This window comes from Cherax quadricarinatus, chromosome 11 (genome assembly GCF_038502225.1).
Source record: "Cherax quadricarinatus isolate ZL_2023a chromosome 11, ASM3850222v1, whole genome shotgun sequence".
NCBI lineage: Eukaryota > Metazoa > Arthropoda > Malacostraca > Decapoda > Parastacidae > Cherax > Cherax quadricarinatus.
This window is the reverse complement of record NC_091302.1, coordinates 55,478,877-55,498,333: the sequence shown is the minus strand read 5'-3', so window position 1 is coordinate 55,498,333 and position 19,457 is coordinate 55,478,877. Positions and strand designations below refer to the sequence as shown.

Genomic DNA, 19,457 nt, shown 5'->3' with positions numbered 1-19,457 from the left:
AACTCTATGACTGAAGAAATACTTCCTAACGTCCCTGTGACTCGTCTGAGTCTTCAGCTTCCAGTTGTGTGTGTGTGTGTGTGTGTGTGTGTGTGTGTGTGTGTGTGTGTGTGTGTGTGTGTGTGTGTGTGTGTGTGTGTGTGTGTGTGTGTGTGTAATAAACCGGCAGTCTCCCACCTAGGTAGGGAGACCTAAAAGAAGTAACACTTTCACCATCATTCACTCTTATCACTGTCTTGCCAGAGGCAAGCTGCATAATTTAGGCTTGAGTACATGAGTAAATTACCAGCCTACATTGATATTATTAAATATATTTAAGGTTAAATTATCTCAAAACCTTTAGCAAATTAAAGACACGTAGACGCATCAATTTATTAAAATCACGTTTCGTTCACTTAATCTTTATTAAAACGACATTTCGTTGTGAAAACTAAATGTCGTTTAATAATGGTTTCGTCTGTCTACGTGTTTGTCTTACTGCGTGTCAGCTACTGCCTTAGGTTAGGTAAGATTTGTCAGGAAACATGACAAGTGTTTCCTGATGCGGGTCTGTTGGTCGCTGGAGCTTTGGTGATTTATATAACTAAGATTAGCATAGGTTTACAATAAGGTAATGTATATAACTAAGAAGGCTAATATTATAATGACAATAACGTAATATATATATATATATATATATATATATATATATACATATATATACATATATATATATAGATATATATACATATATATATATATATATATAGATATATATACAGATATATATATATATACATATATATATATACATATATATATATACATATATATATATACATATATATATATACATATATATATATACATATATATATATACATATATATATATATATATATATATATATATATAACTACGAAGGTTAGTATTTTAATGTGAAATTCCTTGAGCCTCTATAGTTTCTTGAAATATTTAATTTCAACGAGTAATGGAGAATTATTATGGCATTGATAAGTCCTTCATAAGAATTTAAATACAGAGATGTAATGGCTGTATCGATAAGATCTCATAAACATTATCATATTACGAGGGTCCGTGGCCTGGTGGCAAAAGCTCTCGCTTCACATGGTGAGGGTCCGGGTTCGATTCCCGGTAAAGGGTGAAAACATTGGGCGTGTTTCCCTACACCGTTTGTCCATGTTCACCCATCAGTAATAATGGGTACCTGGGTGTTAGCGGACTGATGTGGGTCGCATCCTGAAATGCTCTGCATAACAAGCGGCTTTCTATATAACAATGTCACTGAAGTCACCTAGGTCTGTATACCTTGTACATGTACTTGTAGAAATAAAGATATTATTATTATTCATGGGAAGCTCTATATTTTAAACGAAATTCCATACGGAACCTCGTATAAAACATAAATTGTATGTATGGCAGACTAAAAATATGTAAGTATAAACAAAGGAAAACAAGATAAATATTGCACCCGAGGTTATGATTCGAGTGAGTTACTTTCCTCCACTAGGCGTATGACCCCCTACAGCCTACACCAACTATCTCAGCCTAGTATGAGCAGCAGCAATTATCTACTTCACCAGGCTGTGACCCCCCTACACCACCTATCTCAGTTTAGTGAGTCTCCGCGATCATCTCTCATAGCCCAGGCTGTGACTTCTTACACCTTTTTTTTTTTTTTTTTGATGAATGACCCAAGTGGGTTTCGCGTTTCACAAAACTAAGCTAGTACAATTAGGAACCATGTGTGTCTTGCATTTAACAAACAGTTGATCGAGCCTCCACCATTCCTTGCGGTGAATGACCTACTGCGTGTGTTAAAACTGTTAAAATAAGTCAAATAAATATTAATGAAAGTTTTACTCTCGCATGAATTAAAAAAAACCTATATAACCCCTATAGGTTTATTATTGTTAATTAATAATAATAATACTGTTGGTGACAATATATATATAACTTTCAAGCTGCACAACCATCTTAGCGAACATGTTAGTATGTTGTGTATCCTGGGGGAGGTACAGAGGGTGTGTTGTGTGTACTTACGCAAGGGGCGGAAGACCAAGCACTCTGCCCTGGTGTCCACCGCTGCCCACACTTGTGCCACCATCCTCCCACGGCGCCGTCACCTCGATCTTCACCTGAGGAGACGTGTACTGGGGGTCCCCCACTGAGCCCCTCGAGGCGGGCGTAGAGGGGCGAGAGATAGTTGGAGCCGTGGGCGAGGTGTGTGGGGAAGTGTGTGGGGAGGTGAGGGGTGAGGTGAACGGTGATAGGTAAGTCTCACACCCCAGGCTCATCGGCTCCTGATGCGTCTCTGACGATCCCGCCAGGTGCTCATACGAGCCCCCGGAGCTGTGATGCTGAACCTTCTGTTGTTGCTGCTGCTGCTGTTTTAGTTGTTGAATTTGCTGTTGTTGCATGTGTTGTTGGTGAATCTGTTGTTGCATTTGCTGTTGCTGATGATATTGTATCTCTTGTTCATGTGGGTTATGGTGCTGAGGGTGATGCTGCGGACTGTGATGTTGCATCTGTTGCTGCTGCTGCTGCTCTGCTAGCTGATGGTGAAGCTGGTGATGTTCTACTTGGTGTTGCAGCTGTTGTTCTGCTTGATGTTGCAGCTTTTGTTGCTCAGCTTGTTGATGTAGCCTTTGTTGTTGTTGTATGTCGTGTTGTTGTTGCATGTCGTGTTGTTGCTTCATGTCATGTTGCTGTATGTCGTGTTGGTGTTGTACGTTCTGCTGGTGCTGTGTGTTGTGTTGGTGTTGATGCTCCATGCTGTGCTGATGTGGGTGTTGGTGTTGATGCTGGGTGTTAAAATGGTGTTGGTGCGTGTCGTGCTGGTGTTGGGTGTTTTGTTGTTGGGTGTGGTGCTGGTATGGTGGCGGCTGTTTCATAGTAGGAGAGCTGGGGCGGCTGGTGCCGCTCATGCTCTCCATGCGGGAGATAACCTCCTCAAACTCGTCCAACTGGCGGCGTGTGTGGTGGTCGACGGGTGGGAATGGGGGCGGCATGAGGGTGGTGGGATGCCGCCCGTCATGACCGCCCTCCTGCACCTGAGTGAAGGTGTGGGTGTCTCCTGCCCAGGAGCGGGATGGTGTGGATACTGGGGGTGCCTGGGGCTGAGTAACGGGGTTCGGGAAGGAGCGGGGGAGGAGAGGCTCCAGCACTACCTCCAGCTGACAGAAGAGATCAGCGTGGCACTGCGCCGGACCAGCAGGACGCACCACCCTAGGGCACTCCATCACAGCTCCTCCACCCTCAACCTCTTCCACACACCCATCATCCCTCCTCTCCTCACTCCCTCCACTACACACCTTTCTTTTCTAGCCCCGATGCACGCACTTTTCCCCTATTAATGCTGCAGCTCCCTGTTCACTCGTTTATCTTATTCACTACTTTCTTCACTCATATTTTTCCCCTGAGGGACACCTAACACTGTTCACTGGTAGAGACAGGAAATAGTGAGTGAGAAACAGTGCCACACCTTGGGTTCTGGGTATCACGGTTCACGACACTGCCTTAACCCAGGCACAGGTACCAGTGCCACACGCTGCAACACTGACGCCCAGGGAGAGACTAGTGCTGGGCATGACCTTGGGGGCTCTGGCACCCCTAAACTCTGGCACCACCACAGTCCCCCCCAGCCCATGACACTGCTACACCCCCAACCTTCCCCTCTTCTGCTTTCAGGCCTTGCCAAACTAGGGTGTATTTTTACTATTGCGTCACTGCTCTTACTGCTGCAGCTTGACGCGAGTACACAAACAAGCAGACAACACCACCAGCAACAGGTGAGTACTCCTGCTCACCTCTATGAATGATCTTAGGGATACACAACGGGTGAGTAGTACTCCTGCTCACGTGTTTCAATGATCACACACACACACACACTTATTCCAGCCACCAACTTTGTTTTTTACTCTCTCCTGCTCTCCTTGTCCTTCATTGCACTGCCCCATATTAACACGCTAGACGAAGACAGCAAGGACAGGACCATTTCTCAATTGTCTTTGGCTGTGGTGAGGCTGCGAGTGTGGCAATGTCTGATGCTTGCTACAAGATTAATTCATCTCCTTGGTGCAGCCACCACCGCCGACACTTCTATCTCACACTTCAAGTTTATTTTAGAAACGGAATGTGTACTGTAGTGTAATGTTTTAGTTGACTACCTCCTCCTCCACCCCAATCACTGCTGCTACAACAACTGTTATACCATTATGATTATAATTTTATAATTCCACAACCACCGCAGTATCATTACCCCCTCCCCAACACCACCCAACGCTCTACTGCCACAACTGCCAACTTGTCCTTATCTGAGCATCAGATATATATATATATATATATATATATATATATATATATATATATATATATATATATATATATATATATATATATATATATATATATATATATATATAAATATAATCAACCCCTCTGTGGCTGGGGATCGAACATACACCATACTTGCCTGGTCTTTACCAAGCAACTATGAACAGTGACCACTCACCCACAAGCTCCTTAATAAGTTGAGCAATAGTTTCACACTTTACGTGAGGCATTAAACCCCTGTGGGATATTCAACGCATCAGGAGAGTTCGTGGGTACACATTGTATACACTAACACAATGTAAATGAAACACAAACAGTATGGAATTACCTGGAGTTTACCTGGAGAGAGTTTCGGGGGTCAACGCCCCCGCGGCCCGGTCTGTGACCAGGCCTCCTGGTGGATCAGCGCCTGATCAACCAGGCTGTTGCTGCTGGCTGCACGCAAACCAACGTACGAGCCACAGCCCGGCTGATCAGGAACTGACTTTAGGTGCTTGTCCAGTGCCAGCTTGAAGACTGCCAGGGGTCTGTTGGTAATCCCCCTTATGTGTGCTGGGAGGCAGTTGAACAGTCTCGGGCCCCTGACACTTATTGTATGGTCTCTTAACGTGCTAGTGACACCCCTGCTTTTCATTGGGGGGATGGTGCATCGTCTGCCAAGTCTTTTGCTTTCGTAGTGAGTGATTTTCGTGTGCAAGTTCGGTACTAGTCCCTCTAGGATTTTCCAGGTGTATATAATCATGTATCTCTCCCTCCTGCGTTCCAGGGAATACAGGTTTAGAAACCTCAAGCGCTCCCAGTAATTGAGGTGTTTTATCTCCGTTATGCGCGCCGTGAAAGTTCTCTGTACATTTTCTAGGTCGGCAATTTCACCTGCCTTGAAAGGTGCTGTTAGAGTGCAGCAATATTCCAGCCTTGATAGAACAAGTGACCTGAAGAGTGTCATCATGGGCTTGGCCTCCCTAGTTTTGAAGGTTCTCATTATCCATCCTGTCATTTTTCTAGCAGATGCGATTGATACAATGTTATGGTCCTTGAAGTTGAGATCCTCCGACATAATCACTCCCAGGTCTTTGACGTTGGTGTTTCGCTCTATTTTGTGGCCAGAATTTGTTTTGTACTCTGATGAAGATTTAATTTCCTCATGTTTACCATATCTGAGTAATTGAAATTTCTCATCGTTGAACTTCATATTGTTTTCTGCAGCCCACTGAAAGATTTGGTTGATGTCCGCCTGGAGCCTTGCAGTGTCTGCAATGGAAGACACTGTCATGCAGATTCGGGTGTCATCTGCAAAGGAAGACACGGTGCTGTGGCTGACATCCTTGTCTATGTCGGATATGAGGATGAGGAACAAGATGGGAGCTAGTACTGTGCCTTGTGGAACAGAGCTTTTCACCGTAGCTGCCTCGGACTTTACTCTGTTGACGACTACTCTCTGTGTTCTGTTAGTGAGGAAATTATAGATCCATCGACCGACTTTTCCTGTTATTCCTTTAGCGCGCATTTTGTGCGCTATTACGCCATGGTCACACTTGTCGAAGGCTTTTGCAAAGTCTGTATATATTACATCTGCATTCTTTTTGTCTTCTAGTGCATTTAGGACCTTGTCGTAGTGATCCAGTAGTTGAGACAGACAGGAGCGACCTGTTCTAAACCCATGTTGCCCTGGGTTGTGTAACTGATGGGTTTCTAGATGGGTGGTGATCTTGCTTCTTAGGACCCTTTCAAAGATTTTTATGATATGGGATGTTAGTGCTATTGGTCTGTAGTTCTTTGCTGTTGCTTTACTGCCCCCTTTGTGGAGTGGGGCTATGTCTGTTGTTTTTAGTAACTGAGGGACGACCCCCGTGTCCATGCTCCCTCTCCATAGGATGGAAAAGGCTCGTGATAGGGGCTTCTTGCAGTTCTTGATGAACACAGAGTTCCATGAGTCTGGCCCTGGGGCAGAGTGCATGGGCATGTCATTTATCGCCTGTTCGAAGTCATTTGGCGTCAGGATAACATCGGATAGGCTTGTGTTAATCAAATTTTGTGGCTCTCTCATAAAAAATTCATTTTGATCTTCGACTCTCAGTCTGGTTAGCGGCTTGCTAAAAACTGAGTCATATTGGGACTTGAGTAGCTCACTCATTTCCTTGCTGTCATCTGTGTAGGACCCATCTTGTTTAAGTAGGGGCCCAATACTGGACGTTGTTCTCGATTTTGATTTGGCATAGGAGAAGAAATACTTTGGGTTTCTTTCGATTTCATTTATGGCTTTTAGTTCTTCCCGCGATTCCTGACTCCTAAAGGATTCTTTTAGCTTAAGTTCGATGCTTGCTATTTCTCTGACCAGTGTCTCCCTGCGCATTTCAGATATATTGACCTCTTTTAGCTGCTCTGTTATTCTTTTCCGTCGCCTGTAAAGGGAGCGCCTGTCTCTTTCTATTTTACATCTACTCCTCCTTTTTCTTAGAGGAATAAGCCTTGTGCATACATCGAGTGCCACCGAGTTAATCTGTTCTAGGCATAAGTTTGGGTCTGTGTTGCTTAGTATATCTTCCCAGCTTATATCGGTTAGGACTTGGTTTACTTGGTCCCACTTTATGTTTTTGTTATTGAAGTTGAATTTGGTGAATGCTCCCTCGTGACTAGTCTCATTTTGTCGGTCTGGGGCTCCACGCATACATGTCTGAACCTCAATTATGTTGTGATCTGAGTATATTGTTTTTGATATGGTGACATTTCTTATCAGATCATCATTGTTAGTGAAGATGAGGTCTAGTGTATTCTCCAGTCTAGTAGGCTCTATTATTTGCTGGTTTAAATTGAATTTTGTGCAGAGATTTAAAAGCTCGTGTGAGTGTGAGTTTTCATCAGAGCTGCCTCCTGGTGTTATTACTGCAACAATATTATTTGCTATATTCCTCCATTTTAGGTGCCTTAAGTTGAAATCCCCCAGGAGCAAGATGTTGGGTGCAGGAGCTGGAAGATTTTCCAGACAGTGGTCAATTTTTAACAGCTGTTCCTGGAATTGCTGGGATGTTGCATCCGGAGGCTTGTAGACTACCACAATGACTAGGTTTTGGTTCTCGACCTTTACTGCTAAAACTTCCACTACGTCATTTGAGGCATTAAGCAGTTCTGTGCAAACAAGTGACTCTGCAATGTACAGGCCAACCCCCCCCCCCTTTTGCCTGTTCACTCTGTCACATCTGTATAGGTTGTAACCTGGGATCCATATTTCGTTGTCCAAGTGATCCTTTATGTGGGTCTCAGTGAAAGCCGCGAACATTGCCTTTGCCTCTGCAAGCAGTCCACGGATGAAAGGTATTTTGTTGTTTGTTGCTGGCTTTAGACCCTGTATATTTGCAAAGAAGAATGTTATCGGACTGGTGGTATTGTTGGTACTGGGGGGGGATTTTTTTTCCGGCATTAGTATCTGTATCTGTTGGTTTGGAGTGGAGGCCATCGACTGTGGTTCCACTCCAGGAATGACTGGATTTGGTGTACGATTTCTGCCATTTCCTGCCAGTTTTTTTTCCTTCCTGGCACTAAAAAACCTCTCCCTCTTGAGTGGCTGTGGCTACCCAGGTTTTCCCATGGCCTGGATGTTTTGTATCTTTTTGTCCCCTTTAGATGGTATGCCTGGCAATTTAAGTTATAGCACAGTCTTTCCTGTACTGAAGAGGTACACATTTCAGGGTGAAAAAGCTTACAGGAAGGGAGTTTGCATTTTCCTGTTGTCATATGGGCATGACATTTTCTAGGGTGGTCATAGTTGCATGTCCCATCTGTTTTTCCAGATTTCCCATGCCAGCAGATACCAAGTGCATAGTATGTGCACAGGCTTGGTTTCCGTTTGCCTTGGGTTTCTGTGACTGTATTCCCTGTTGGTGCATGTTTCCCTGTCTTATTCCTATCCTCCCTAGCACCAACAATGGAGCTCCCACCAGTTGTTTTTGGTAATTTATCCTCACTATTGCTATTGGAGTCCTCTTGTTTGCTATTTCCTGCGGTATTTCTAGTTTGCAATATTGGTTTTATCTTATCTTTGACTACACTTGTTTCCCTACTATGGCTCCTGTCCTCTGTGAGGTCATTTATATGTATTCCTTCCTGCGTATAATTCCCGACTACCTGGACAAAATCTCCAGCTTCACCATTACTGTCTCCCAGGACAGTATCTCCAGCTTCACCATTTCTGTCTCCCAGGACAGCACCTCCAGCTTCACCATTACTGTCTCCCAGGACAGCACTATCAGCCCCACATTTACTGACTACCAGGACATCACCTCCAGCCTTACAGTTTGTGACTACATGGCCAGTATCAAGGGCAGTACCATTCAGCCCAGACTTTTTATGTTCCCATCTGTTGTAGAAAGCTTCCAGGTTTTCTATGAAAGCAGCTTTGATGTTATCCTCTTTTAATACCCTTGTGATTTTAGTCCACAGATTTTCCTCATTTGGGCATACCCAAAAACACTTCTCTGTTTTAATACTGCTTGTAGCTAGTTCTGGGATATCTGCACAAGGAGCGTGACACCAATTTCCACAAAAATGACAATTTATCCATGTGGAAGCCCGTTTGTTTGACTGACCACAGACTACACACAGCTTCATAATGATTTGAATGGTTGATTTACTGCAATTCTACTAGCAACCTCTTGAATATTATATTAATAACCTTAAATGAAGCTCTAGCTATTTGTATTTCTGTTTCTAACTCTTTTTGTATATTGGACAGCTTACCGTCACGTTCCTGATTTTTAATGTTTGTGTTTATAAGGGCGCCTACAAACCCATCCGTTTACAGTCTGCTTTATTGTCCAACGAAACTGTTTGAAACCAGTCCCGGGTTCGGACCAGTCAAGGGTTCGGACCAGTCAAGGGTTCGGACCAGTCGATCTGCTCTGATCAGTGGGTCACTTATTTAAAACATACTGGTCGGTGATTTGAGCTAACACATGAAGGATCTACTGGAAATTATCTACCCGAGTAATATGTGATTTGACTGATACAAAAGTATAACTTGCGTGTTGAAGAGCCGGTGATATCTGGCAGCTCCTACAATGACGTACAGTCGACCTCTTTGTTTATCAATCGCTGTATCTGGCTTTTCTATTTTTTGTTTTTTCCGTCTCCACCACAATAAATGCTATATTATCACTATAGTTGACTGGTGCAAATTTTGGAGGAAGGACGCTTTTTCTGTAGTAATAATTGCTTCTCGTTGTGTATATTGCGACCGCTGGTAACTACAGGTTATATGAAATTCACAGTAACGTCTCGTATTTCAAGAAAAAGAAACTAATGAAAGTCACTCCACTCCACTAAGTACCATTATAATACTGGTTAGTTGCTACTACAACACTGTATTCTGCTATTCACTGGTATCACTAGATTATATGCGAGTACACTAGCAGGCCAGGAAGATTATTAAAAACAGCTGACCTGTGGTAAGTTTCTGGCGACTTCTGGCACCTGCCTCTATAGGCTTATCACTTCATTTACAAATTCACCTGTTTTCAAATGACACTTTAGCCTTTATCATCAATATACTAGGGAGCCACTGTAGTATACACTATACACTATGTATACTCAATGCTTTCAGGGAGACTTTCTTTCCTCTGACACAAAGTTCAAATATTATTATTTTTTTCACACGGGAAACAGGCCTATGATTCCCCTCTGGCAGTAAACTCTGCTAGGTAATGCACACTAATTCTCCTTTTTTGACTCAGTATATAATGTTTTCCGCCCAAGATTGGTTCCAGGCGCTAGAGGGATGTATCGTATAGGATTGATGACACAAATTAAAGTTCTAGCACGTAAGAGCGACCGTGAAAACACCAGAAAACCGGGAGCACAACGAGGCACGCCTTGACTTTTTTTTTTATCTTGGGTTTTTAACACTCCGGGTTAATAATTTAAAAATGTCTACCACTGCTTAAATTTTAGTTTTCTATGAAGTCCAAAGAAAACATGTTTCTCTTTTCAGGGGTGACTGAGGAAAGAGCGAGGCATTGTTTATGAGATAAGATAAGATAAGATATGATAACATAAGATAAGATATGAGGTAAGATAAATAAGTATATTCAGGTACAGGTACACAAATAGTTATATAAATTGTCATACATGGGAGCATATGTGTAGGTTACCTAGGATAACCCAATAAAGTCAGGATCCTTGTAGTGAATTATTATTTAAATGTTAACAGTTAAAAATTGTTAGGTAACTCAACTACGTGAAACAGACACTAGGCTGTTACAACTACGACCATAATATTTAAAGGGGGTGGACCGGTAACCAGCGGAAGGCCTCGGTCAGATGATCAAAAGCTCCAACGGCAGGTCATCAACTGACTAAAACCCGCGTCAAGAAACACTTACCCCGTTTCCTGACAAGCCTCACCTAACCTATGTGAAAAAACATTAATATTATCTTCAAGAGGAGCTCTAAACTCGCAAGGATCATAGAGGGCCATGGAATGGAAGGTAATCACATTTGATTCAAGGAAAGGCAAGGTAGTTCCAATTCTTCGAATCACATGTCCTTTACTGACATCCTTTTTTTTTTTTTTTTTTTTATTCGCCGGTATTCTCCCGGCCCGGGTCTTTTCCAAGTAGTGGTGACCCGGCCTTGGCTCCCTATCTGGGGAGTGTCTCGAGACTTAAGTCTCCCATGGGAGGAGGTACAGTACCTCCTCATCTTTAGGACCAAGTGTCCCCAGGCCTAGCCACATTCCCCGCCCTCACGGGGCTCGTAGGGAGAAGCTAGGCCTCTGGTCTGCCATCTACCCCGCCTCAAAGGGGCTCGTGGGGATGGCAGTCTTATGAGCTGCAGATGGTAGCAAGCTCAGGCATACTGATAACCAGGTACCTACCTCCATTGAAGGGGCAGTCTGAGGACTCTTTAATCTTTAACTTACATTAACAACATATTGTTTTACAGACATCACTACACAATGTCTGCAATAACCACATACTTGATAGTCATAAACTGGTTATAAATTATGCAGATTTATTACAAGTTATAATAAATCTATTAACTAAATTATTTTCAGTGGGCTCATTATTTGAATCTTATTTGACGTGCACGTGTTTATTTTTATATTAAAATACCTACAGTACATACTGAAAACTTAAAATTTCAAGACAAACTATTACCTCATATATTGTTAGTTTATTCATTAGGAAGAAAACACAGGTCAAGCAGCTGGTGGCTCTGAGGAGCCATGGCAGCACAACCACTGGCTCTCCCTTGCCAGACTCACTGGTCTGAGTAGCACCACTGAGCATATATGTTATACAGTATCAGATGAAAGTGTCTTTTTTTAGCACCGATTTACATTATTAATGGACTTGACATAGTCAGGAAAACAATCCGGTACTTTACTTCAGAAAAGAAAAAAAGTATTTGATGCCCGACTTGTTTTGGGTTATCCTAGGTAATCTACATATATGCTGCTATGTATGATAATTTATGTAACTGTATTTATGTGTACCTCTACCAGAATAAACTTACACCTACACTGAGTAAACCCAAAACACATCTAGTTTACATATAAACAGTGAAGTTTATAGAGACTTTCACCACCAAGGAACCCTCTCAGCAGATATAATGTATATTTCGTCCTCATACTGAAGCCTGGAGAAGCAGGAGACGATTAGTTTCAGCCCAAGAAAATGGTATATACCTTAACTTGCTTGAATCAAAGATCCCTTCACCAGTATCGACACACCTCAACTGAGGGGGAAAGGGGAAGTAGTAATTTAATTTCTTATATTCTCACCACATGGGTACCTGAGTGCCACTGCCCGTTATTTCTTATACTTTTGTTTGTCAGTACATTGTTACTGAGTACTAGGTAACACTGAGGTGTTCCGTGCTTGGTAATACTGAGAAGTGTTCAATATTTGGTAATACTGGCTTGTGTTCCATACTTGATAACACTGGTATGTTACGTGGTAAAACTGATGTTTTATACTTGGTAACACTGGTGCGTTCCACACTTGGTAACACTAATGAATGCTCCATACTTGGTAACACTGATATGTTTTTCATACTTGTGAAGGTGTTAATCTGATTCTGATTTCTGTGACTGAATTTCAAGGTTAGAAACAACGAGAGGTGTATGTCTATCAATTACAAGAATTTAATCAATATTTTGTGCGTTAAGGTTTTCTTAATTGGTTAACACGTTACATACAGCCTTGAACATCGCGAAATGGATAGGCTTTGAACCTAGTTAACTAAGATAACCTTGAATTCCGGTGCAGTTACAAACCTTTACTTTCTCTTATTTATCAAAGCAATTTTTTGTACTTTCATATATACACTGAAGGACTCTACTGAGTCCAGTTCCCTTCTGTGAAGTAATTTTCCCAGTCAAAATAGTTTACACGTTTCGTCCATTTAAAAGAGATGTGACCAGCTATAGAAATGTTGGTCTCCCAGTTGATAAGCTAATCAGCTTTACTTTACAGGTAAACTGATTTAAGAGTATAACAACGGAAAACAGTATTTTAGATACTTGGTACCCCTACAATGGAGCGCCATGCTGTCTCGTCCCTCCCTCCTTCATTACATGCTTTGTGTGAAACAAACCACCGTCCTGAGTGCAAGGTGAGACACAACATGAACAGAAATATAAAACGCAGGTAGATCTGTGTATTTCGGTCAGAGACCTTCAGACTCTGAAGGTCTCTGACCTATATATAGAGCTCTCTTACTTGAGTTTCATATTTCTGTCAAAGTTGTTTCTGATTTTGCATCGAAGTGTTTATGATACTTTAATCCAAGCACAGTCGTATATCTTTTGGTCTTTGATACTGATTAGGCATTATTGTCTTTGCTATGGCATAGTCTAAAACAAAAAATATGCACAAGCTGAACGTATAAACACCGAAATGTATATATTTCACTATGCAAGCTTCCCGGTTTACCTCAATACTTATTTTAAGGAATGAAGCATTTTTAATAGTGAACAGATGAATCAGTGACCTCCATGTGCAGTAAATAGGCTCTAAACCTAAGTAACATGCTACCTTAAAATCAGTAACTGAGGATTGGATGAATGCTGGTGTGAGTACTGAAAAAAGTGTTGGTGTACATTACCATGTGGTCGGCTTGTGTGGCCAGACGTCTGCTGCCACTCACCGCTTCCTGGAGACAACCTGTTTTATCCTACCATCTTTAACACTATGTGTGTGTGTGTGTGTGTGTGTGTGTGTGTGTGTGTGTGTGTACTCACCTAATTGTGGTTGTAAGGGTCGATTCACAGCTCCTGGCCCCGCCTCTTCACTGGTCCCTACTAGGTCACTCTTCCTGCTCAATGAGTTTTATCTTACCTCTTGTTTAAGCCATGTATGGATCCTGCCTCCACTACATCACTTCCCAGACTATTTCACTTCCTGACAACTCTGACAACTCCTAACATCCCTGAGATTCATGTGATTCTTCAACTTCCAATTGTGACCCCTTGTTGCTGTGTTCCCTCTCTGGAACATCCTGTCCTTGTCCACCATGTCAATTCCTCTCAGTATTTTATATGTCGTTGTCATATCCCCCCTATCTCTGTCCTCCAGTGTCGTCAGGTCGACGTAGGACATGCCCCTTAGCTCCGGGACTAGTCTTGCTGCAAACCTTTGCACTTTCTCTAATTTCCTTACATGCTTGGCTAGGTGTGGGTTCCAAAACGGTGCTGCATATTCCAATATAGGCCTGATATACACGGTGTACAGAGTCCTGAACAATTCCTTGTTGAGATGTTGGAATGCCTTTCTTAGGTTTTCTAGGTGCCCATATGCTGCAGCAGTTATTTGGTTGACGTGCGCCTCAGGAGATGTGCCCGGTGTTATACTCACCCCAAATCCTTTTACTTGAGTGAGGTTTGTAGTCTCTGGCCCCCTAGACTGTACTCCGTCTGCGATCGTCTTTGCCCTTCCCAAATCTTCATGACTTTGCACTTGGTGGGGTTGAACTCCAAGAGCCAGTTTCTGGACCAGGCCTGTAGCCTGTCCAGATCCCTTTGTAGTTCTGCCTGATCCTCGTCCGATTGAATTCTTCTCATCAACTTCACATCATCTGCAAACAGGGACACTTCTGAGTCTATTTCTTCCGTCATGTTCACAAATACCAGAAACAACACCGGTCCTAGAACTGACCCTTATGGAGCCCTGTGTGTGTGTGTGTGTGTGTGTGTGTGTGTGTGTGTGTGTGTGTGTGTGTGTGTGTGTGTGTGTGTGTGTGTGTGTGTGTGTGTGTGTGTGTGTGTGTGTGTGTGTGTGTGTGTGTGTGTGTGTGTGTTTAAATAAGAGATGCGAGATTTTAGGAACCATGCGATTGCGGCTCCCCCTCCCCCCACAAAAAAAAAAGGTTAAAGAGTCCCTATAACACACAACTATTACACTATGAAGGACAAAATAGAGAAAAAAATGCACAACAAAGATTTAGAGAACAGAGTGGCTATTACGAAGCATTCCAAACTTCAATCAAAAGGAAGAACAAGCTGGGGTCGCCGACCTCTGTGAATTCCGTCATATCAAACTATTACCGTAAATAGCTAAATGTTTCAATCGAGGGCAACAACGTTGAGATGTTACCAGAAATGCGACGGTAAGTTCATGTGGGAGTCAATCTTCATGCGGTTTTATCCGGTAATTTTATTTGGGATGTGTAAATAATTATCGATGAACAAAGAGGAACACAAGTACCGAGGGATATCCACCCAATGATATCGTGCTAGTCACGCAACTCAGTCTCCCAAATTGCAATGTCGATGTCCAACTTTTTTTTTTTTTTACCGTGAGTTAATTTATCCAGAATTTAACCGTGACTAAAATTAAATATTAGGTTAGCTTAGCTGAACTTATATTTACGTATTGTTAGCCGCAATAAACAAATCACAGACAGAAATGAGACACATCTGAAACTGGGGACTCAACCGATGTGGCTTAAATACTTGGCAACCACACGTTTATTATTTACGGCAGGTAACGTGTTGTGTACATATACTAATGGTTCAGAAGTTCATCGCCTTCGCGTCCCGGTTTCAGACCAGGTCCCCCATATTAAAAAAAAAAAATACAGGAGTAAAACTATTAAGAGAGAGAACAGCAAAATTGTCTATTAAACGTGCGTAAACGTTCGTAAAATTTTCATGAAATTTTATATATTCAAGAAACAGAAAAAGAATTCTGCAAGAGTATAAAACCTATAAAAAAATTCCATTTCATATTCACATAAAAGGAAAGAAGCGTCTTCCAAGATGGTTGCTCTCTGAGACCGACTTAGTACTTGATCAACAAGTACTGGTTGGTGACTTGATCAACAAGTACTGGTTGGTAACTTGATCAACAAGTACTGGTTGGTAACTTGATCAACAAGTACTGGTTGGTAACTTGATCAACAAGTACTGGTTGGTAACTTGATCAACAAGTACTGGTTGGTAACTTCCTAGATGGTTGCTCTGAGACCAACCTAGTACTTGATCAACAAGTACTGGTTGGTAACTTGATCACCAAGTACTGGTTGGTAACTTGATCACCAAGTACTGGTTGGTAACTTGATCAACAAGTACTGGTTGGTAACTTGATCAACAAGTACTGGTTGGTAACTTGATCAACAAGTACTGGTTGGTAACTTGATCAACAAGTACTGGTTGGTAACTTGATCAACAAGTACTGGTTGGTAACTTCCTAGATGGTTGCTCTCTGAGACCAACCTAGTACTTGATCAACAAGTACTGGTTGGTAACTTGATCAACAAGTACTGGTTGGTAACTTGATCAATAAGTACTGGTTGGTAACTTGATCAACAAGTACTGGTTGGTAACTTGATCAACAAGTACTGGTTGGTAACTTGATAAACAAGTACTGGTTGGTAACTTGATCAACAAGTACTGGTTGGTAACTTGATCAACAAGTACTGGTTGGTAACTTGATCAACAAGTACTGGTTGGTAACTTCCTAGATGGTTGCTCTCTGAGACCAACCTAGTACTTGATCAACAAGTACTGGTTGGTAACTTGATCACCAAGTACTGGTTGGTAACTTGATCAACAAGTACTGGTTGGTAACTTGATCAACAAGTACTGGTTGGTAACTTGATCAACAAGTACTGGTTGGTAACTTGATCAACAAGTACTGGTTGGTAACTTGATCAACAAGTACTGGTTGGTAACTTCCGAGATGGTTGCTCTCTGAGAACAACCTAGTATTTGATCAAGTACTGGTTGGTGACTTGTCTTTTCTCCCAGTGAATCTACCTGGATGGTGTTCCAGGGGTCAACGCCCCCGCGGCCCAGTCCTTGACCAGGTCTCCCGGTGGATCAGGGCCTGATCGACCATATGTTGTGGTGTTTCTCAAAGAAAAAATAAATTATTGTAGTAACCGAGACTCTTAACTTACGTTATCTTAGGTCTTCTACGAAGCCTAACTTGGTATCATAGATAAAAGGCTGGAAGCCTGACGTAGACACTAGTGGTTGTTGGACAAGAAAATAACTACTATACATACTTTGGTTTTGGTTCGCATGCGTTGTGTAGACAATGTATTTTTACATATACGATAACAATTTCTTTTAAACGTTTTCAGTATTAACAATAGCTCTTCACAGTATAAATGATAATGGATAGATAATATCAAATGTGATGGACAGTGTGAAAGTTATGGTACTAGGTAAGAATGACAGAATGATCAAAACTAATGATATTGTAAAACAAGTAAACATTTTAATTTCCAAGACCGTAAATTAGTTATGAGGATGGGTTAGAAGTCTGTTTACATCATACACAGAAAAAGCCCATAACTGTGCCAAGCATTTCGAGCAGATAGTAGATACAGAGTATTACATAGCAGGTGATAATGGCAGTACCCGGATAGCAGTAGTAAATGGGATAATCCTAGTAGCGTGGTAAATTAATACAGTATCATGTTAATTGTAGAAGAGAGCGTAATATGTTAAAGCGTAGTAGCAGTTGATGGTAATGGAACGTCACGTCTGGCTAGCCATGCTGACGCCTCCCACATCAGTACTGTCCTCTCACTCAACCTTCACATACTTGACATAGATCTACATTCCTGCTACAACTTACTTTCAATACTACCATATTCCTGCGTATCATTAAAAAAGTACATATTTAGAGATGAAACAAATTATTGAATATTTACGACCCCCTTCTCTTCAAAAAGTATTAAAGTGTATTTCACGAAGCATTAAACCCATGTGAGTCGTTCAGTACAAGGGGTGTTTGATGGAAGCTCGAACCTCCGTCACTATAAAAAATATTAACCTTAAGCAAATGATATCACCCAGCAAGATTCAAAATTCATTTTTTTATTTCTTCGCGTAGTATACAATGTGTAGTTTACAAGTAATAAAATATTAAGCACAAAGAGGCTACTAGCATATATGAGCATACCGAACACTGGTTGTGAACTGGAATTATACTAGCTGTAACAGGCGATAACACAAATACAGAGAGGTTGCTACACAGAAGACATGGCTCGTGCAACATGTTCTTCATCAGTGACTTGCACGAATGGCCACATACTTGACTCGTGACCTATAAAGTCAAGTAAAATCAGCGTGACATGTTGTCAAGAGTGACGTCTGATCTTCTCAATGGCTTTTTTTTTTTTTGTCTCTACAAGACGTGCCATTGCAACACTGAATTATTCTTGTTAATTAATTCCTACAAGGTGCGCGACTACAACCTTATATCATTGTTAACGACAAATTTGCCCTCCGTTCTTAAAATTTCTTTGTGATTTTATTACTAACAAGATTAACCTCAGAAAGGTTTTAAATACAAAGTATTATAACAAAATTCCCAGGCACAAAAGTTATGACAAAAATACAAACCGAACTGTAACTTTGAAAATTGCAGTAAAAATACGTTAATTCGGTTAGAAAACATTTACTACAAAAGTTTTTGGGGTAAACAGAAGAATTTGGTTACAGTGATTTGAAAGTAATGGTATATCAACTCCTAAATTATAAAAAAAATAGCTCAGAACAAAATGTATCATGCAATAATTTCTTTTAGTAAATAAGAAACTTTTGAAGAGTTAATACAAATGGCTCCCTCCATTTTATGAACTACTTCTCATGTAAGGTATTTTCTCGTATTACTATATGCCGCCACTTTCTCTTAACAGCCATCACTGTAGACTTCTAACAAAAACATTACTGACATGTAAGTATAGAAGACATCGCAGTATTCATGGTATACTGCCTCAAATTCCTTACCAAAGACGCCCAGTAAATTTGTTAGGAAAAACGTGCGAAACCGCTCAGGTATATTATCGTAGCTGTAATCACGTCAATGAATTCTTACCATAAAAATACTGAAGAACTCATCGGTAAAGCTAACATAAAAGACCTAAAATATACTACTACTACTACTACTACTACTAATAATAATAATAATAATAATAATAATAATAATAATAATAATAATAATAAGAATAAGAATAATCACTAAACCGTATAAGTCATACAGCGCTGGCCTAGAACAACACTATAAAATTTATCTAAAATAACTCTCCCCCCTAATAACAACAGTGCTGCAGGCCATTACAAGAATGTAAGTGTGCGTATAGGCCTGTGTGGTAACTGGTGAGCCTAGTCCTATACTGTGATACCCAAACATTCTTGAAGATAACATTTGTGTGTTGTAGCTTGATAAACATCAAAGGATAAGCGGTTCACTCTGGATATAACAGCCACTAAACTAGACACATCGCTTGGAATGTAGACAAGAGAAGGCGTGAGTGTGCAATGATAATCATCAAATGCGTATTTTCTCTCCTTGTATACGAGCTGCATCTATATGAAGTTATTTGCGATAACCTCAGGATGCCTCGCGCCCCAAGAAAAACTGAAATATAGCAATGAAAATTATTCATATACAGTACCTCATTTCATTTCACACCAAAACTAGCCATGCACTATAATCTAATTTTGCTTAGATGTAACCACGAATTTGTATACATATATTTTACTGCTTTCCTTCGAGGGGGAGAAAATCTTTAGGCGAATTGTCATTTATTCATATTTAAACAAGAGCCTAAAGACATCAGGGAAATTAAAGGATTTTTAGATACGGATATCGTGACTTGATATATTCACA

General features: G+C 41.2%; 1 protein-coding gene across 3 annotated transcripts in view; it reads right to left on the bottom strand.

The window, feature by feature from the left end:
* LOC128687584 (uncharacterized) overlaps window positions 1–3,596 on the bottom strand; it is a 254,582-nt gene extending 250,986 nt beyond the window's left edge. For 2 of the 3 annotated variants that reach the window (XM_053775106.2, XM_070084183.1), the window contains exon 1: window positions 2,044–3,595. In XM_053775106.2, the coding sequence (XP_053631081.2) occupies window positions 2,044–3,242 (1,199 nt within the window). In that variant the 5' untranslated portion in view covers window positions 3,243–3,595. Of the gene's footprint in view, window positions 1–2,043 lie in introns of all 3 variants that reach the window. The other variant, XM_053775107.2, reaches the window with a different exon arrangement.
* Between the last annotated feature and the right edge of the window lie 15,861 nt (window positions 3,597–19,457).